Raw genomic sequence first — 19,521 nt, forward strand, 5'->3', positions numbered from 1 at the left:
GGGAAGTAATACAAATTGGGTTAAACATTAAAACTAACCTTACCATAGTTAGTGCTTGAAAAGTACTGTGCTTGCAAAATATATCCGTATAGATATTTTGTTCACTTGTATTACACACACACCCCTTACATTCACTTAATTTCCTTTCAAACCTTACACAACCAGGTGATTTTGCAAAGCCGCACTATAAACCAGGTTTCTTCAAAGACTGTTAGACTTTCTCCAAGCACTCAAGTGACTGACTGCTTGCCAGCGAGCTGGAGGCTGCTGAGTAATTTCCAGAGTTAGACATGTCCCAGAAGCATTGGGGAATGTGGACACAGTAAAAAGAAAAAAAAGCTGAGGAAGTTCACTGCATAATAACCCACTGGTTAAGGGTACTCCAAGGGTAACAATGTATCCAGGCAACAGAAACGTTCAGCCACACCGACGCTTTTAGAAATAAATACAAACTATAGTTTAAATAGATACAGAAAGCACTAGCATTAGTTTAAAAGTTGCACGTAACAACATTAAGATGTATCAATGTGCCATGCTTCACATACTACCAACACAGCATCATTTTAAGCCCTTTATCAAGTTTTAAAATGCGTCAAGCAATTCTGACCCTATTGCAAAAAATGGTCGTATAACACAAAGGCTCAATCCCATAACTTTATTGTTAAACCAATACAAAAATACATCATTTGTTTTGAATGAAAACAATGGCGTTGGGTCCGGTGCACCACTTCAGGTATGATTCAAACTTGATTTCAATATTAGTCTGCTTATATTGACTCTCTCATTATTAGTTTCTCATTATTTTCACTGCTGTGATTGACTCAAGAATTGAGAATATTTATTTTGGTGTAGAGGAGAGCGCCAATAGTGGACAAAAAAGATTGAGAAGACTTTATAGGGTACAGGTAGGACTAGAAAAATGAAGTAACCTTGATAGTCCTGTAGTTTAACATAACTTTAAAATCTATTCCAGATTGCACGGGAAGCCAACATTTTAGACAATGGTTCCATGGACCAGTTTTTCAGCAGGAGACAGTGAAAAAAAAAAAGAATATCTTACATTTTTTATATGCAACTAGGAGATTAGTAAATCCTGGGTACAAATCTGTTAGTGTAGTCTCAGCCCACAGCAGGTAGCAGTTAAGAAAAACAAGTGCTTAACCGACAGCAGATTTCAATTTCAACTCATCATGAAAGACAAACCATGTCTCAAAACATCCTCAAATTTCTGTTTCATATAGCGAAATACTTTTGGTTACCACCCATTGAGCAGGCTTTATCTTTATCTCCCTGGCAGACCTACTACAGAATGGAAGAAGATAGCTAAACACAACAATGCTTAATTAACCATTTCCTCCAGGCTTTGGTTTAGCCAAAAAGCGGCGAGGTTGCACTCCATTATTGCTCCTCAGAATACAGCCATAGATCTCCTTTAAAAATTACAGATTTACTGTAAATGCAAAGCCAAAAACAGCTGCTCACCATCTTTTCATTTAGTTTCACTTACTGTACCGTAAAGGAAAGAAGAAAAAAAAACCTTGCGCTAAAATAACCTTTTTGAAAACCTTATTTTGCATCCCCAAAAAATCCATTAGCTTGAAAGTAAAAAGGCTTTGGCTTCCTGGTTTGAACTACTTCAAAGCTACTAATATTGAAAGACTTGACTTTGCTACCAAAGAGCACCCAAAACCCCCTTTCCCATACTTACCCTTGAGGTTCTTTAATTGCTCCCTGAAACCATATAAAACAATTGGTACTGCAGTCTATCATTTTCCAGCAAGTCAAAGGGAAAGAGGCAAGAGAATACGCTGCATGAGTTAATCTTGGTCCTTAGAGTTCATCTCCGGTGGTCTATGCAAATAATTAATTCAAATCAAGTTAAGTAGCCCAGCAATGCAAATTTGTGGATTCACAATTTAAATCTAGATTTGAATATTCACTTTCTGCATTACAGTTTAATTCTTAGACTGCACTGCATTCCCTGCTGTTGAACTTAAGAGTAATACATACAATGTAAATGACTATGGTGCTTGTTGAAAACTTGAACAGCTCCCAGTTTCAGAAACACACAAACATTATCCTGGCAGTATGTACTGGGAGTTATTCATAGTAGTGACAAATTATAAGAACTGGGGAATGCAATTTGTTTGTAGCTGTTAATTTTTTTCTCCAATGTGTTTTTGACTGAATTGACTCATTAAATAACCTTAGATGGCCACTAGGGGCTGTACAGAGAATCCAAATGTTTGACTCAAGCCAAGTTTGGATTTATAAAACAGTTTTGTAGTGATCACACCTTTATGTGGCTGGACCTTGTTTTTGTGCAGATTTACTACGCAGAAGAGAAAGCATGACTTTATTCTTCATCAGTCTCTGAAAATTAATAAATGCTCTTCAATGACCAATGCAGTGGAACATCAGTAATGCAGGCAATTGTACAGTAGCACTCTACAATAGTACAAACCACTCATAGAATGCTTCCCACAGGGGGAATTATTTTCATATTTTGACTTCCCAATAATATTACAATGGTAGTAATCAATACACACTGATAATCCATCAGAGTACCATGGTACCGTATCTTTAACCATGTGCTTCATCAGGACCCCAAGCAATATTTGTTTCAAATCCACTGTCTTGCCATAATACTGTAGTGGGGTCTGCTCATAGCTCTGCTAGATGATTCTGTAAGTGTAGAAAGCTAACTGAGTTGTGCCCCTGGTGATGAAACCTTAAATGGAGTTCTAAAGTGCGGATGTGGATGTTATTAAAAAGCAAGTTATTAAATACACTTATTGCACAGTGTAGTACTCCTCGTTACACAGACCGTTTTACTGAGTGTTTAACTCGCTCTCACACACACACACACACACACACACACACACACACACACACACACACACACAGGAAACGTTCTGTCTGTTACAAGCATCTTAGTCATACAGAGACATCCCGACAGGATGCAGGCACCGTGACAAGCAGTTAGTCATTATTTCTTGGTTTTAATTTGGCTCCTGGAATCAATCATTGCCAACTGTTAAAAGTAGGCTTCAGGGACGTACACAAACAAGCAGCCTTGTGTGAAGGCTGTGTCTGAGCAGCTGGACAACAGAGACACGCAAGTGGAGACATGCTTCCGAAAGAAAGAGGATTTGGGGAAATATGAAGTTCTGTACTTCCGCTAGCAACCGGTTGTGATTACTTTAGTATGGGTGAGGACCAGTTATCTGCAATAAAAAACAAATACAGCAATATGTTTAAAAAACATATTGCTGAAAAAAAAAAAAAAAAGCTTTTTTGGTTACTTTCCCCAGAGTTGACTTTGACAAGAAAAACCACTGTCCATTACCCTAACATGCCTTATGATGACCTGAAGTCACTGCTTTAGGTACTTGCATGTACATCACCATGCTTTGCAAGTATCTGACAGGTAGCACTGTGCTTCACTGTAGAAATGCAGCATTCTCCGGTTTTAATATCATCTTCACAATGGAAATCTTCTTTGAGACAAACAGTGCCTGAAGTAAGTCGTTACTGCAGCCAATGGGCGCTTTGAGTCGTGGAGGTAGTCCTATATCTTGCAGTCAATTTGTTGCGACTCCACAAGCCAGTTTCATTGCACTGCATTAGCTAAACGAGATGCTAACTTAATAACCTCCCAGTCTATCTAGGTTTGAGACAGTAGCATTAACACGAAATTCCAGGCTACTTAATCTAGATAAAAGACAGAAAACAGGTACATAACGATTAATTTGCATTGACAGTATTTTAAAGTGCATGCCGTACCAGAAGATAAAAGAACTGCCTCACAAAATACATAACCATATGATCCACTGCTTTCTGCCCAAGGCTATGCTTTTTTACTTCAGATGCAGAGCTCAACGATTACTTGTGGAAGCCACCGAACCAGAAATATGACTGTTTTCTGCCGTGGGGAGTATTATTCTCCCTATTGAGAATAGAATTAGTTTCAGGGGTTCAGAGTCTGTGGTGCTCAGCAATATTAAGTACATACATGACTAGAAATGCATCCATAAACCACAATGATATACTGTACAAATGTTTTGAATTTCTGTCCTAACCTCTCGCACAGTCAGTGACTACAGTATATGTTGTCAAAAGACAGATATGACTTTAGTCTCTCAACATTAAAGCAAATCAGCACACGTTTAAACTAGCCTTTTTTGTTATTATTGCTAAAGGTGCCTCAACTAGCTATTAATTTCATTCTCCTTGTCAGGGTATGAATACTTTTGAATTAGCACTTTTGGAGTTTTGCAAAAAAAAAACTGCTGAAATAAATATTTGTAGAATCTATTTCTTGTAACTTTTTTCCTCATCCACAAAATCAAAACTTTAGCTACAAAAGATTTTTCCTATAATTATTTGTTTTTGAGAAATTTCTAGAAATTGGAAATTTCCATTGGGGTATGTAAACCTTTGACTACAATTGTATATAAAAAATGTACATATAGCCTAGTCATACAGTCATATAGACAGACAGAAACAACCTTCATATGGCCCCAAATTGTGATACACTAAATATTAAAGGCATCTCTTAGCTAATTGCAGTATGCAGTTCGATATATATGCAGAATTCTAAAATAACATATAGAAAGACGGTTGAATGGACAAACAGCCTCCTTCTACCAAGAGCGTATGATATGTTCAATAACTTGCGCTAAAGAATATCCTTAGGAAGTTTCACCACACTTGGACAAGAGGTTACCTAGATATAAAAAGACGGACATGTACTGTCAGAGACACAAAGAGCCTTATCATCTGAACAATGGCAATAGACCCAACACTAATCAGATCAACTGAATTGATCCCCATGTTTATGACATCATATGGCCTTAACTGAAATTCATAACACAGGGGTGCAAATTTGGCGTTATGGCGCTAGAATCTAGTACCTCAGCAACTTTAAATGATGGTGCCATGTTACATTTGATTTATTTATTCCTTAGCAACCGTAGATGATAGTTTCTCCTTGGGTCTGGACTATTCACATGAAGCACCCACACTCATCCACATACACAGGAGAGAGGGTGTGTGTCGTGTGGGAAGGCTCTCTGGTGCTAAACTTTCAAAACAATTTGCACACCTGATAGCAGCAATACAGTTTAGTAGCCTACTAATCCATAGAAACCAATACAACATTTTTTTTTCTGGGCCGGAGCTGTAAAGGTTTTTTTTTTTTTTTGCAAAAGGATTTTTTTTATTTTTTTGACAGAAATAGTCGGTGAGTGAAATAAGCACTTTATGAAAAGAAACACAAATAATCAACTGAGCATTAACTATCTGGAAACACTGCTAGCAAAGCTTATTACACATTATAAATAAACTGCCTTAAACAGAAACAAACTGCAGATGCATGATAGTGGAGGCATTCATAAAGACTTCAGACAAACACATCCTTATAGCCCGTTTCTTATTAGTCACAACTGCCCAGACATAGTTTCATTAAACTGTACAAATGATGCTGTAGATATAGCCTGCAAGACATAGTCCAGCCTACCAGAGAGCAGCACTCATGTACTCTCATCAGAAATTGTGCAAGGGAATTCCTATGTTTCACCAAAAGTGGAGTGGCTCTCAGTGCAGTCAAATCCACTTAATATCACTCCTGTTGATGCCTCCCTATATAATATCACTGTATTGAAATGTCCCCAACAGAATATAAAGGGAGTCAACGAGGACAAGCTCCTGATAATCTCCCTTTACAGATTGGCAGTTCTTCCAGTACTAAGCTATAGTTACCCTTTACAGTTCAGACACAAGTTTGACTTGTCTCTCAACTCATAAAGCCACTCTCAGCCAAACAAAACGTAATATTTCAGAGGATTCCAGTACGTCTTACTTTGTGTACCAACAAAAACTCTAAAGACATGGATAACACTATTAACTATGTTACTTTTATTATATATATAAATAAATAAATAAATAAATAAATAAATAAATATAAAAGACTTGTCTCCACTTTGCTTTACAGTCCTATTGCTCATCCAAAGTGCCATAAGAGACAGTGTCAACTGTACATATACACTTTTAAACCATTTAACTAATTGTCATCCATAACTGTACTCAGTACTGCTGAATTTAGAAATACTAAAATAAACTTTCAATGACAAAAGTTTGGACCTGAATTCTTTTTCTATAGACTGCAATACAAACTGCATAGCAGAACAGCATTCCTGTGGGTCTAGACATGTAAACTGGTTTACTATACGATTGTTTTCAAAGGATTAGATGCCTCTAATTGTATCTGCTGAAATCATTACTCCGAATAGCAGCTGTTTTCTCCGATATGTCAAGTGTGGGGCTTTCAGAAGCAGTAAATCTGAGCCGATCTTATTTAGGAAGTACATGATGTGCTGCTACAGTGCTCGGTGAAATTAGAACATGATTTGCATGTATTGGGGTTACTGTACTGTATGTGTGCCAGCTTAGCTAGTGGAGCAGCTGTTTGAGCCTTACCTATTAAATTTACTAGATGTATCTAGGATGTGCCTCCTTACAATGTCACTCAATGTAAAAAAAGAAAGTGGTGAAAAAATTTCTCAAACCTGAATGTCCTTTGCTTCTTCAAAGTAACAAGGACTTGTAATCCCTTACCTGTGTTCTCTGAACGATCAGGTGATTGTAGCTGCACTGTATGGGGTTTCTCCTGCAATATAAAGAATCAGAGTAACAATTTTGAATCTGTTCCAGTTAACAATACTCAAGGGCTGCTGGCATTTGTTTTCTGGGATCTGTAACTCAATTATAGGGCAGAGCAGAAACCTTGGAATTCAACTCATTAATTAATAACAGGGTTTCAAAAGAGAATACTAAACTGACATCTGACAATAGTGTATTTTTATGTAACAGTGTGTGTGTATGATATCTAAAAATAATATATTTATAAATTGTTAAATATTTAAGTTAAAAAAAAAAACCATTATAAGCCTATGATTAAAATAGAAGCTCTGTAGAAAATATGTTAAAACTTCAGATCTATAGTATTTGGAAACTTTTAAAGCATTGACAGCAGCAAACTCCTTGAACGGTCCTTTCAAGTTCACTGCAGCTTCCTGGCTGCAGTAAAACTATAAATAGGGAGGTGATACTACTAAGGAACACAACCCTTAAAATACTGTCCTTTCCTATGTGTGGTTCAATAATCTGCAGCACTATAGTTTTCCACTACTGTTAGAATGCACTCTAACGTCTCTCTACCACAAAAGGCTGTAGGCTGTCAGGGAGTGTAATTATCAATACTTAAGTTCTTGACATATTTTTGAGTCAACTTATCAAATATCCAGTTTACTTTTCCACCAGGCACAGACTCATTGACTCAGGAAGGGTTGAAATTAAAGGCATGATTGCAGAGGGAGTATTTTTTAACATTAGGTAGGAGGATTACGTTTACAATTAGGCATGCTTAAAATTCTAAATGTAGAGCACATGATATACTTATGGACTGGTTAAATACAATTCAAAGTTGCTGCAGAATGTCAACTGTTTTGTCAGATATTTTCACAAACATTAAACTTTAAAAGCTATGGTGTGCAGTGCAAAAGTACATCATGAAAAAACACACATGTAGGTGAAAAACGCTAGAATAAAAGTCGCTATATTTAAATATATAAAACACATGACATTTTCCTAAAGGGCTTTACGTAATCTCGGCAAGTAAGAAAAACACAACATGAAATAATAAAGTAACATCCAAAGCAGCACTATAGCATTAAAATGTTTAATACAACAAAAAGACGGTGGCCGAGTTACAAACTCTTGGGAGTGTCTAAAAAAAAAACCAAAACAAATCAAAAATATGGATTGTAACGTAACAGGAAAGCATAACCAATCATACTGCAGTCTGTATCACCTAATCCGAGCCGAACTCCATGTCTTGGTTATCAGAACTGAAGATAACCAAGCCCTAACCCTAACCCTGAATCATTAATGCACAGAGCTACTCTAGGCAGTTTTTTTTATATTCACGTGAGCCTGATATTTCCCCTATTATTTGCGCATAATAATTAAATACTAGAGATTCATGGTGAAAATGTTTACTTTCAGCTAAAAGTTTGGATGGGGCGGGGTGGGGTGGGGGTGGGGGATCATGATATGAAAGGAATTATATAACATTATATATATATATATATATATATATATATATATATAAGATACAACAGGTGTTCACGAGTACAGAATGGACACACCTCCACTACATTTCTGTCATCAGGGGATACGCACCTGAAAATTGCAGCCTTTATAAAAATGTCATTATGAAAGAATAATTATAAAAAAAGGCATCCAACTTAATGAACTCTGCATTGATTGTGCTATATCTATTGTTAATGGTGGCAACCCTGCTCACAAGTGCTCTGTCGTTTACAGCAAGGATGAATGGGTCTCTAACAGTCCCTTTGCAGTATGGTATGACATAGCAGAGCCCTAACTGGAGCTGGCTGGGTGCAGACAGCAGTGGCTCAGTCTGTCGTGGGTGGGTCACTATTTTTTATCCTAAATGGAAAGAAGGTATTAGTTACCAAGGACAACAACCACCAACTGAGTCACATCAGCTAGTTTCCAGGTCCTGCCTCTCCATTCTGTTGTACAGCTAAGAATGGCTCAGGCTTGCAGCAGCAGACTGTCACAAACACTGTCAGGTGCTGAGCAGGAACTACAATCTAGGCAATGCTGGCCCATGCAATCTAAATCATTCTTGCAGCTAACAGGGAGGTTGAGGAGCCTTTTCTTAAGATTACCCAATGCAACAAACTGTAAGTCTGACTTATAGTTTGATATTCATGAAACTGGCTCTGGGCTGTTGCTGGCTTCAACAGCAATCTAGAACAGTATCATGAATTTCAGACTTCAAAAAAACATGCGTTTAATATTGTGAATGGGGCCAATTTTTATGGCTGTTTCTCCACAATGTGCATGAATACCTTCCTACTCGTACTCTGCTGACAGCAAGGTCCTCAGAAAGAATTACGTGATGCGATTTTCTCACGCCAGGAAGGCAGAAACTATTTGCAGCCACAGCAGATCATGCACGTTGTTAAACAATGACAGGATGCTGGCTTCACATACTGTGCAGTGTCAGCAGGCTTCTACAGTACATGCTTGTGACACTCAACTGCTCTGAATCCAGAGCTCAGGGTCTGCCTATGAGACAGGAGAGACCAAGGGTATCTCTGACCTGTGTACAGGGAAGTAATTGGCCCTCTATCATAGGCTCTGGCCATTTGGACAGGACGCTGAGTGACAGAACAAACTTTCCAGCGACCAAATAATAGTCTCAGCTGCTTTACACCAATTGTTGGCATTGGCAGAGACAGAGTAATGTAAATTCACAACAGATTTTCCATTCCAGCACGGAAGACTTTGCTTTAGTACGGCTTTAAATAACAGTTAGGGGACAGCACATGGATATAATTAGTTAGGCCCTGACAGACCCTAAAAAGGGCCTTTTTATTTGAATTTTGCCTACTCATTATTGTTTGGAGTCCTATACCTAAAGGAAGACTAGCAGGTTTTAATGACCACCGCTGTAATTACTGTCAAAGTGTTAAGCAGTGTTTTAACTGCTCATTTTCAGAGCCAATACAACTGGCTCAACTGAATCCAAATGCCCTTAGCAACATGAGGGATTCAAACAAATCTAACAAATTATAAACTGCCCAAAACAAAACACTAAAGCCAAAATCTTAGAATATTTATATTATTATTATTATTATTATTATTATTATTATTATTATTGCTAAATATTATGAATAATATTTTTTTAAATATATAAATATTATAAGCAATATTGACACATTGTTACAAAAACGTGTGGTAATGCTTTTCCCCTCCAAGAAATAGGGCATCAGTTTTATTTATTTTTAAGCAGAATTGTGTCTATTTTACTATTGTGGATATCGGGGCTTGAAACCCACCCTAGGCCTTCATCCATTCATGGGTTTCAAAACATCCCTTGTTTAGGTATAGTATTGAAATGACCAGGAGCCAGGAGTGTGAAACATTTGGCCCCTGGTAAGTCTGCTCTGAACTGAACACATGTATCACGGCATGAATACATCACACCTGACTGTAGGTTTACGAATAGAGTTGTTCAAACAGCTACTGTATAGTGAGGCTAGTTCACCATGGGGTGGTTTTCAATGAAAGACAGGGGAAGCTGTAACCAGTCTTGTGTTCAATGCAATTAGTATGTCAGGTTTTTATTTTCACAATTGTAAAGAAAATGTTTCTAATTATTAATAAAACAATACAAAAAAAGTGTAATGACTGGAATATTAGTTTACAGAAGCATTGATTCCTACGAGGAGGATAAGACTTTTCATATTCACTGGACTCTTATGACGCTCACTGGCAATATTTTACACCCCCTGAGGAAGTAGCTCCGAGTTGAGCTGTAGTTTAAACAGGGACATGGCAGTCTGGCTCTGGGCATTTGTACTATACGATTCCACTGTCAACCCTTTTGTTTACTTTAAACTGATCCATAGAAAATGATCTACACAATTGTTTCTCAGTTTTAACAGTGAAGTACAGTACCACTATTGCCTTGGCCAGGCACAGCACAAATGACAGAGCAACCTAATTATACTTCAATTATACACTGTCATATTGTGTGGCTTACATATTTATGAAAAAAAAACAACATAACCATTTTCTAAGTAAACTTAACATTTTTAGAGTTCAGTAAATACACTGCTACCTGCTGGACATCCACCACACTTCAATCTAATGGAAAAGTAGGTTTGATAAATGACATGTGAAGCGCTCCTTCCATGTGAAATATCGGTTAGCAACTTATTGTCGGTAACATTCACTTTGCATCATCTTCTGTTTCTACATCCTAGTGACTTTTTATATATATATATATATATATATATATATATATATATATATATATATATATATATATATATATATATATATATATATATATATATATATTAGAATCTGTGATGCACCAGTATCAATTCATCTCTAAAAAAAAATAATAATTGCACTGCTCTTTTTAACTATCAATTGTTTGGCTGCTGATTAAAGCTAATTAAGGCAAAAAGTTGCCGTTAGGCGGAATCCACTAGTCACTATAAATACCCGCACTGTAGTTTTATGAGTAGCACATTAAGTTTATAAAATACAGAGCCAGTAAAATAAAGCTTTATAAATCCAGCCTCAAGCAAGTTAATAACTACAGTATGTTACTGTACAAACTTGTATTCAAGTCAGATCATTTCTCCTCCTACTTTTAGAAAGGAGTAAACCAAAGACCTATTACAGCTGCATTTCTGCTATACTGTAGGAACCAAATTGTACCTAACTGTCACTGTACAAGAGTATCTATTTTGGATCTACTCCTATCTTGAGACGTTCCAAATTATGAAAACAACAGATGACAGTTAACAGCTGTGTCAGTGTAGTTTGCAAGTACAAAGCCTACTTTGCAAGTACGTACACCAGGAAGTCGAGAAGATTACAGGTTCTTACCATAATTAATAAATAAATCATGCTTTAACTTGGTTTATTTAAAAGTATTTAAATGAAAACTGAGAAAGCACAGTGCCACAACACAGTACATCTTTAGCCTCCAGGTCATGACTGTAGTTTCCATGGTGATGGGGTGGATAAACCAACAATGAACCAAACTCAACATACTCAACATAAACTGGATAAACCGGTCTGATGTTCAGTGGCTTCTTTGCTATGTAACCCCCACGTTAATCTATGAACTCTAAAATCAGCAACTTAATGCATTTACAAGGTACTATGTGGTTCTCTGGTTCATTGACAACCTCTTGAAGCAGGAGCACTCAGAAGCAATGCATCAAGGACTGCTGTGCTATTCACAGAAAACTCCCCTAATAGAACTGCGCTTTGAACAGGGCGACAAGTGGGCTTTAACATAGAATACGTTAATGTACCATGCATTTATATTGCTTTGATCCCCAATGGTTTTTCCCTTTTATCCCTGTTGACAGATGTTACAGATACTGTACAGTAGCCCTAACTCAATAGGGACAAACAAAGGCCTTCATTGTACTTCTTTATTTTTTTAAATACACATTCTTCAAGCTAAACGCAGCAGCTTCATAGGGCAAATCACCTTGGGGGATGGGAAACATTAATCACAGCATTTCTACACTAAAAAGCACTGGCTATCCAAGCTCCTGCATACAAAAAGCCTACAGCAGTCCACAAGGTTTCATATTAGCATAGGTAATCACGTCAAATTAACAACACTGATGGATAATTTCACACTCTGAACAACCTCTCCACAAGCCAACAAAGCCACTAATAAATTTGTAATTCACAAGCTCTCCAGCTCAAATCCCAAGCAATCTGACTGGTACAACTTTCCCCTAGCCTCTTTTAAGGCTGAAGTGTGTCGCAAAAGAAAATGCTGAATTCCAACATTGGCTTTTAAAAAACAGCTTTTTAAAATCTAGACATTCAAACAGTAGGAGACACTACAGTGCATCCTTAAAAAACATCCCTCCATCTTCATTTTGTCCAGAAAAAGAGGAAAAACATCCCTCCATCTTCATTTTATCCAGAAAAAGAGCAGCAAAAATGACTAGAGCCAAACCTAACCTCAGACCAGTAGAGTGCATTAAGTCTAACTACACTGGAATTTATGTAACCACAACCGTTGGTTCTTTTGTTCTTTTTTTCCCCATAGCTTCTAATCTTTGCTTTTTTACTGAGCCAATGTTTGGATACATAAAAGCTTCATATGTATGGTTTTGGTTTCTGTGGTAACAGCATGATTTTGTTTAGGGTATAGGGCACCCATGCATGACGACCCATCTTAGTCAGTCAGATACTGGGGAAATGTGAACTTATCAGGTGTCCTTAGCCATTTTGTCAGTGCAACACATTTGCCCAAAACAACCATTATGACAATCATTTAACATATTTACTTTAAGAATTTGAATATATAATAATTCATAGCTTGTCAAAGTAGATTCACGGAGAAATGATTACTCTCTCTTATTTGGTTCTCATTGCAGCTATTTTTAACACATTACTTTAACCTGGCTTGTACTGAACGTCATGACTTGGCGTGACTCCCTATGTACACAGCTGGCACTGCTGTTTCAAAGCTATTCATAATCCTTCTAGAAATGCTGCCTCTCCACAAAAGAGATACTAATTATAAAGCCTTGCAGACACAGGTCCTTTCTACCCTGGGGCTGTATGAATATTTAAGTTTGTAACAGTCACAAGTAAAAGAAAAAAATACTAATAAGGTGGGGCATGTTTCCAAAAAGGCTGAGAACCCCTGCTGCAAACTGTGTCCAAATTGATTACCGGGGGCCAAAATTCACGATCGTAAAGTTTTCAAATTACTTTTTTTTTTACATTTCCTTACCGTTTTAAGCCGTTTGCAATTACTCTTAGTAGTTCTTATCTCTCAAATACTGTATGTTAAGGTGCTTTCAGTTCAGAAGCTACTCTTCAGTTGTCTGCCAAAGACATATGTACTGAAGGCTAAATCAAAGATAGTGTCTTTTTACAAGTAAGCAATAGCACCATCTAGCAAACTGAATGATACTTGTTTTAAGAACATAAGAAGAACAACATAAGAAAGTTTACAAACAAAAGGAGGCCATTCGACTACATTGATCTTTGGCTGCAGCAAAAACACCTCAACACAAACTTCAAAAAAACAAAACACAGGTTTAGAGTAAAAGAACCACTCATCATACAATGGAAGGGAACAGTAAAACCTGAAGCTACTTGAAATTTGAAGCTACTTATACCAGAATGCACTGCTGTTTACTGCATGTGCTTCTACATGTGAACAAAACAAGCTTGGTTTCCAAATACCCTAGGCTTGCAGACAAACCACAATGCATGGACCAAAACCCTATCGTTTTATACAGGCATTTCAAAACTCAGATCACATCTGCAATAATTAAAATCCACTTGCAGAGAAGGCTGCCAGCAGTGCTTGCCAATCTTGATATAGCCACGTCCCACAATGTACTGCAATACTAAATTATGTTGGAGGTAGCTGTTCATCCCCTAAACACAAAGAGGTTGTTTATTAAAACATAACATTCAATTATTTAAAGAAAAGAACCAAGATTTGCAATGTTTATGCAGAAAATCTTATTTCTGGAAAATTCATCTGGGTAGAATTGACCACTGGTCCCCTCCTCTAAACTTTATTTGCCAACAAACAGCGACTTACTTTGTTGAATTCAACTGGCATCGACATGACAATTTCAAACTGCCAAAGCAATTACAATAACTAGAGACTACACAGATTTTAACAGTAAAAACGTATAGAGAAAAGTCTCTCAAAACATGAGCTCACTCCTTATTGAAAGTTTTTATTTTTTAGACTTTTTGTAAAAGCTAAATCATTTAATAATGTTTTGAAACACTAGACTCAACCCAACTTCACTTTGCTGTCGAGTACCTACTTCCATAGTTTTAGTTTAGCATTCTGCACACAATTATTTCAATGAAATGTCACTCCCTGAGACTACAAGGTTCACTTCCACGCTGACAGACCAGTGTGTTTACATTATCCAACTGTACAGGGACATCTCCCACTCTGCTCATTGTGCTGTGTATGGATGAATACAGTCAAATGGTAGATTTTGATTTAAAAAAAAATGAAAATAATAATAAATAAAAAAAAACCCTAACAAGTGGCTATCTTTTTGTTTCCATATGCTCAAAGGGGACAGCAGAATAATGACCTGGGTGGCAAATAACTATATGAGCGCGAGCTCAGCCTGACAGACAAACAACAGAGACAATGAGAGCAAATGGCTTGTGGCCCTGTCTAGTCTCATCCCCATTTATTATCAGGACCCTGTCAATCAGCAAAACAGTAATTAACTTCAGTGCCTCCTGCCAGGTGTAAGGTAAGAATAGAAGACTGTCACAAACAACGCCTGTGCTGGGGACAGGTGATGTAATCCTTCTCCGATCTGTGGTGGGGGAGTATCAGAGGGATTTTCATTAACTGGGAAGAAAAGAAAATCCATTTCCAAGGGCAAAAGACCAATTGTGTATTCATGGACATGCAGTAAAAATACTGCACAGCAGTTCCAGGTATACTAGGAGCTTGATTAGCCACAGTGTATAGGTAAACAAGCTCAGGTGTGTTATATTAAACTCATATTAACCAGAAATCGATTAAACTGCTATGCAATGGGAGTCTTATTTCCATCCCTGTACAGAATAAAGAATGATGAATGAGCATTCCCTAAGAACAGAAACTTATCTTGTTCTGTCAAAAAAGCTAACCACTGTCTCTGTAATGTGCTATACATTAAGAATGTCCTGCCTCTGAGAAGCCTATACTAAGCTCTTTAGTTCTTACCTCTTATTAGCTTTATTATAGTATTACTGGTTGCCCTTTTTGTGCCAAGAATATATTGGTTCTTTCATTCAGGATATGCAAATATTTGAAATACAAAGCTGTAATAATAATAATAATAATAATAATAATAATAATAATAGGCAGTTTTACGGCTTCCAAGCTCAGTATCAGCTGGAAATTTTGGCAAGCTGTAACATTGCAGCACAAGTGTCAGAAACAAATCAGTTTTATGGAGCAGTTTCAATTCAAAATACTGCATTAGTTCATTATCTCACAATGCTTTATAACTTTAACCACCAAAGTAACCATGACCCTATCTACACACTGTAAGGAGTGATACGCTAATTTTACATTTAACCTTAAGGAGAGGTCACGATCAAGGTCATTTTTGAAAAGAGCATATATGGGTTCTTAAATGTGGTGTATAGTAACCATAACCCTATGTGCACTGCAAGGAGTTATAAGATAGTTTTACATTTTAACTTCAGAGGTCAAAGGAAAGGTCATTTCTGTACAGAGCACATATGGTTTCATATATGTGTTCCATAGTAACCATTAACCTACCTGCACTTTGTAAGGAGTTATAAGCTAGTTTTACATTTGACCGAAGATTTTGAAAGGTTTTTAAAGAAATGTGTCAGACGCCATCTTGCTTTACGCACAAACAACATTTCTGAAAAAGTCAATTGTATTGACACAGGGATGATGCTTGTCAACTTTGGAGTTAATCAACTAAACTGTGTTCAACTGAAGTGGTTTTAAATTTAAGAACGTATTTGAATTCCACTGTCCCCAGGATGACGCCTACAAAGTTAGGAGTTAGTTGGTTACACAGTTTGCAAACAGATGCAGTTTGATGTTTGAAAAAATCTGTCCCATTGTATTAAAAAGTAAAATCCAAATCCAATAATGAGTACCTCACATGCATCATTGCCTATATAGAAGTATATAAGCACTACATTATTAAAATCAAAGTCTGAGGTGAATAATTCATTGACTAAGCTTGGTCAAATTCACTTAACCAGTTTCCAAGATATAGTCAACAGCTAGAAGTCAGCACTGGTGGATTATTAATTAACAACCTTCTTTAAAACTGCATGTAAAGCAAAATTACCGAACAGCAATTTAAAACACATGCAATTTTACAACAGCACCTGTCAAAGCGTTTTTTTTTGTTTCTAGTTTATATAATGTATATAGTTGTCATGCAGTTCAAGAAAACAGCAAACAAAATGCATATACCTACACCCACACAATTTCATTACCCAAACCTCAGCCCACGCTTAAAAAAAAAAAAAAGAGAGACCAGCTATATAAAATCACCCATGAACCAAACAGAACATCTACTTACTGTATATGTCAGCACGACCCTGAACATAAATACAATTCATTTACTTTCCCCTTATCTCCATCATGAATTAACCTGATAATGCTCTACTAATTTAAACTGAATCTAGGTAGCCCAAAGCACCCAACTGCACAGCCCTTACATGAGATAACAAGTGATTGGTTTAATCAGGTGCCTACTTAGCTTTTCTGGTAATGTCTCCAGCCATAAAAACACTGGTTTGTTTAAGATTAGAAGAGTTTAGCAAGGATCAGCACCCACTGCATCTATCTGGACTGACTGGTACTGGGAAACAGTGCCTTAATGTGTCTCTCTCTTCAGCCGAGATAGCACAGTGCTCAACTATTCTCAAACAAAACCACCAGTTGGGTCTTTGTTTTGTCCCCAGCCAGTGTGAATGGGAACTTTCATGAAGCAATTAAAAGGGCGATCATGACAGGGCAATGGGGGGGGGGGGGGGGGGGGGGGGGGGATGTTCTCCTTCAAAGTGTAGTCATTTGTTTAGCCAATCTAAGAAATAACAACAGAAAGAGGAAGACACTGTCTCACCTGTAGTACTATTCTACAAATGGTCCACACTGTACCATTGCTGTTGCTCTTGTAACATTGCCTTAGTACAGAGTCATTACATTGCCATTGAAGAACATTTGAATTCTAACAGTGCCTACCTACCTTCCAACGGGATCAATAGCAGCTGTTGGGTCAATGTCTACAAAGATTTTTAATCTAATAACATGGTACATTACTGGTTACGGTCTTTTCAGATTAAACATTATTGATTAACACTATAGTGTTCTTTGACTTTTAATGCTTTCATTCACACTATAACAAGCAATGACTACACACACTCTGAGTTATAATATGCCTCAGTTGGATTTTGGCTTGTTTCTAATCAGCAGGAGGTATGGGCATGTAGTCCCTTTCTAAGCTTTTCAGAATCAGGCAGCTGGTACTAATATACCCAGCCCCACTGCTTTGAGAGAATCCCCACAGTAATGCATGTATTCAAGTTCCCGGCACTGGAACTAAATGAACTGCAAATGTTTACACAAACTCAGTTAAAGAGACAGTATAATGAGGTAATGAGGATGTCCAACTAGTTAAGGGTTCGTTTTCCTCAGGAATCGCCTTGGCATGTGAAAATAGGGAGCGGAGATATCTTTATAAGGTTACTGGCTAAAACAAAACCAGCTTAAGGAGGGGAGGGGAGGGGAGGGGAGGGGAGGGGAGGGTTTTCCTATTATTGATTACTATGGGTAAATACACAGAAGTCATATAAACGCTAAAGATAGACCCAGTATTATTTAGGGCAAATAAATACATAGTTTTTCCTATGTCCCCAGTGCAGCAACACAAAGTGAAACAGGGCTTTATGACTTTGCATCATTCCTGAATGTACTTGGAGATATTGATTGTGTACACGTGTTCACATTTGTGCACCTTCAGAGAATGAAGATACTTTCCAAAACAAGTGTTTTCACTCAGTGAACATGCATATAGTCTGGAATGCTAATGTGGTTGCACAACATCCTGGCAACCGACCCCCGATCAGATGTGGATTAATAATTATGAACCCCAGTTCTTCAGCACTGGTTAATTGCATATTTGTGGGAGACCCACTCCAGTGCCCCTCATAGTTTTTTTTTCTAATTTGTCTTTAGCATGGGCTTTAACATTATAATACTTTTTAATGATGTCTCCATTTATTGAAGCCTTCAACACAGCATTAACTTTATTAACTATTGTTTGCCATGCTTTCTTTTTCTGTATAAAATTATTTATACTAGAGCCTTTTTCAAATAAAGCCAATTCATTCTGGATTACTTCTTCCAAAATGATGTGTGTCTCTTCCTCTGTGAAGTTTGCTTTTTTATTTTTTTATTTTTTTTTAGGGCAACCCATTTGAGCCACTGCTTTCATATTTTTCCAGCACAACCATGTTTGTACTTACTGAGGCCATTTAAATACTCATTTACTATGAAGAGTGGCAGGCTTACGACTTTAAATGTTCCTATTGAAAATAGCATTTTTAGAACTAGTCTTAAGTCAGTCGCAGCACTGGTTGCGTTGCGTCTGCACGTAGAATAAAACTAGCCCTGTACAAAAACGACCCCCTTACTCACACCAAGGTATTCCTGTGACTGAAGAGCTGCAGGCCAGGATGTTTAGCCCTCCTGCTTCACTCTGGAATTTTCTTCCTGGTGTCATGTGGAGTGCAGAGACAGTCAATCATTTGAAGGCCAGGCTGAAGCCTTATCTTGGTAATCAAGGCTTTTGTTAAAACAGCAGAGCTTCTTCTGCATCATGGGATGCTTGTAACATAGAAAAACATCCACCAAGCATTGTTTCATTTGAAAACAAAAGGTACAGACTCCACATAATAGTGACTTAAAGACATACTTCCTTTTTTTTATCCCACTCAATATCCTCCCTGAGAAAGACTTTGGAACTGTGTTACTTTATACCTCTACTCCACTTTTCTCTCACTGAACTCAAGAACAACTCCTGCAATTATTCAAATCAAAAATTCCCAACCCCTGTTGCGGCCTGAATCAATGAAAATAACCTAAGTGGTGGGAAAAACAAGCACACTTGTGATCCTGAACCAAACAGATCAATCAGCTATGTTTAAATAGGGGGGGGCGGGGTGTATGAATTCCCCCAACATAATGCCCCAATTAAAGACGCAAGCAGCTCCCCAAGTGCAAACGCAATAGAATGCAATACAACCCCCCTCCTTCCAATCAGCTCACCTTTAAACCAACTCCCTGCACCCCATTTGAATCTGGAGAATCGAATGGTATCCCTCATACCA

The 19,521-nt window shown here is 37.4% G+C and overlaps 1 protein-coding gene across 7 annotated transcripts in view; it reads right to left on the reverse strand.

Moving 5' to 3' along the window:
* The window catches only part of tspan9a (tetraspanin 9a), a 125,802-nt gene that overhangs the window by 102,839 nt on the left and 3,442 nt on the right, over positions 1-19,521 (reverse strand). For 2 of the 7 annotated variants that reach the window (XM_034026433.3, XM_034026431.3), the window contains exon 2: positions 6,619-6,670. The exons of 2 other annotated variants lie outside the window; for them this stretch is intronic. Coding sequence is in view for 2 of the 5 variants with exons in the window: in XM_034026428.3 (XP_033882319.1) it covers positions 6,619-6,670; positions 16,886-16,914 (81 nt within the window). In the remaining 3 variants the exon portion in view is untranslated. Of the gene's footprint in view, positions 1-6,618; positions 6,671-16,709; positions 16,841-16,885; positions 16,988-19,521 lie in introns of those variants that run through there. 3 more of the 7 variants (XM_034026428.3, XM_034026429.3, XM_034026432.3) reach the window with 3 other exon arrangements.

The sequence above is a fragment of the Acipenser ruthenus genome, chromosome 7 (assembly GCF_902713425.1).
Source record: "Acipenser ruthenus chromosome 7, fAciRut3.2 maternal haplotype, whole genome shotgun sequence".
Lineage (NCBI taxonomy): Eukaryota > Metazoa > Chordata > Actinopteri > Acipenseriformes > Acipenseridae > Acipenser > Acipenser ruthenus.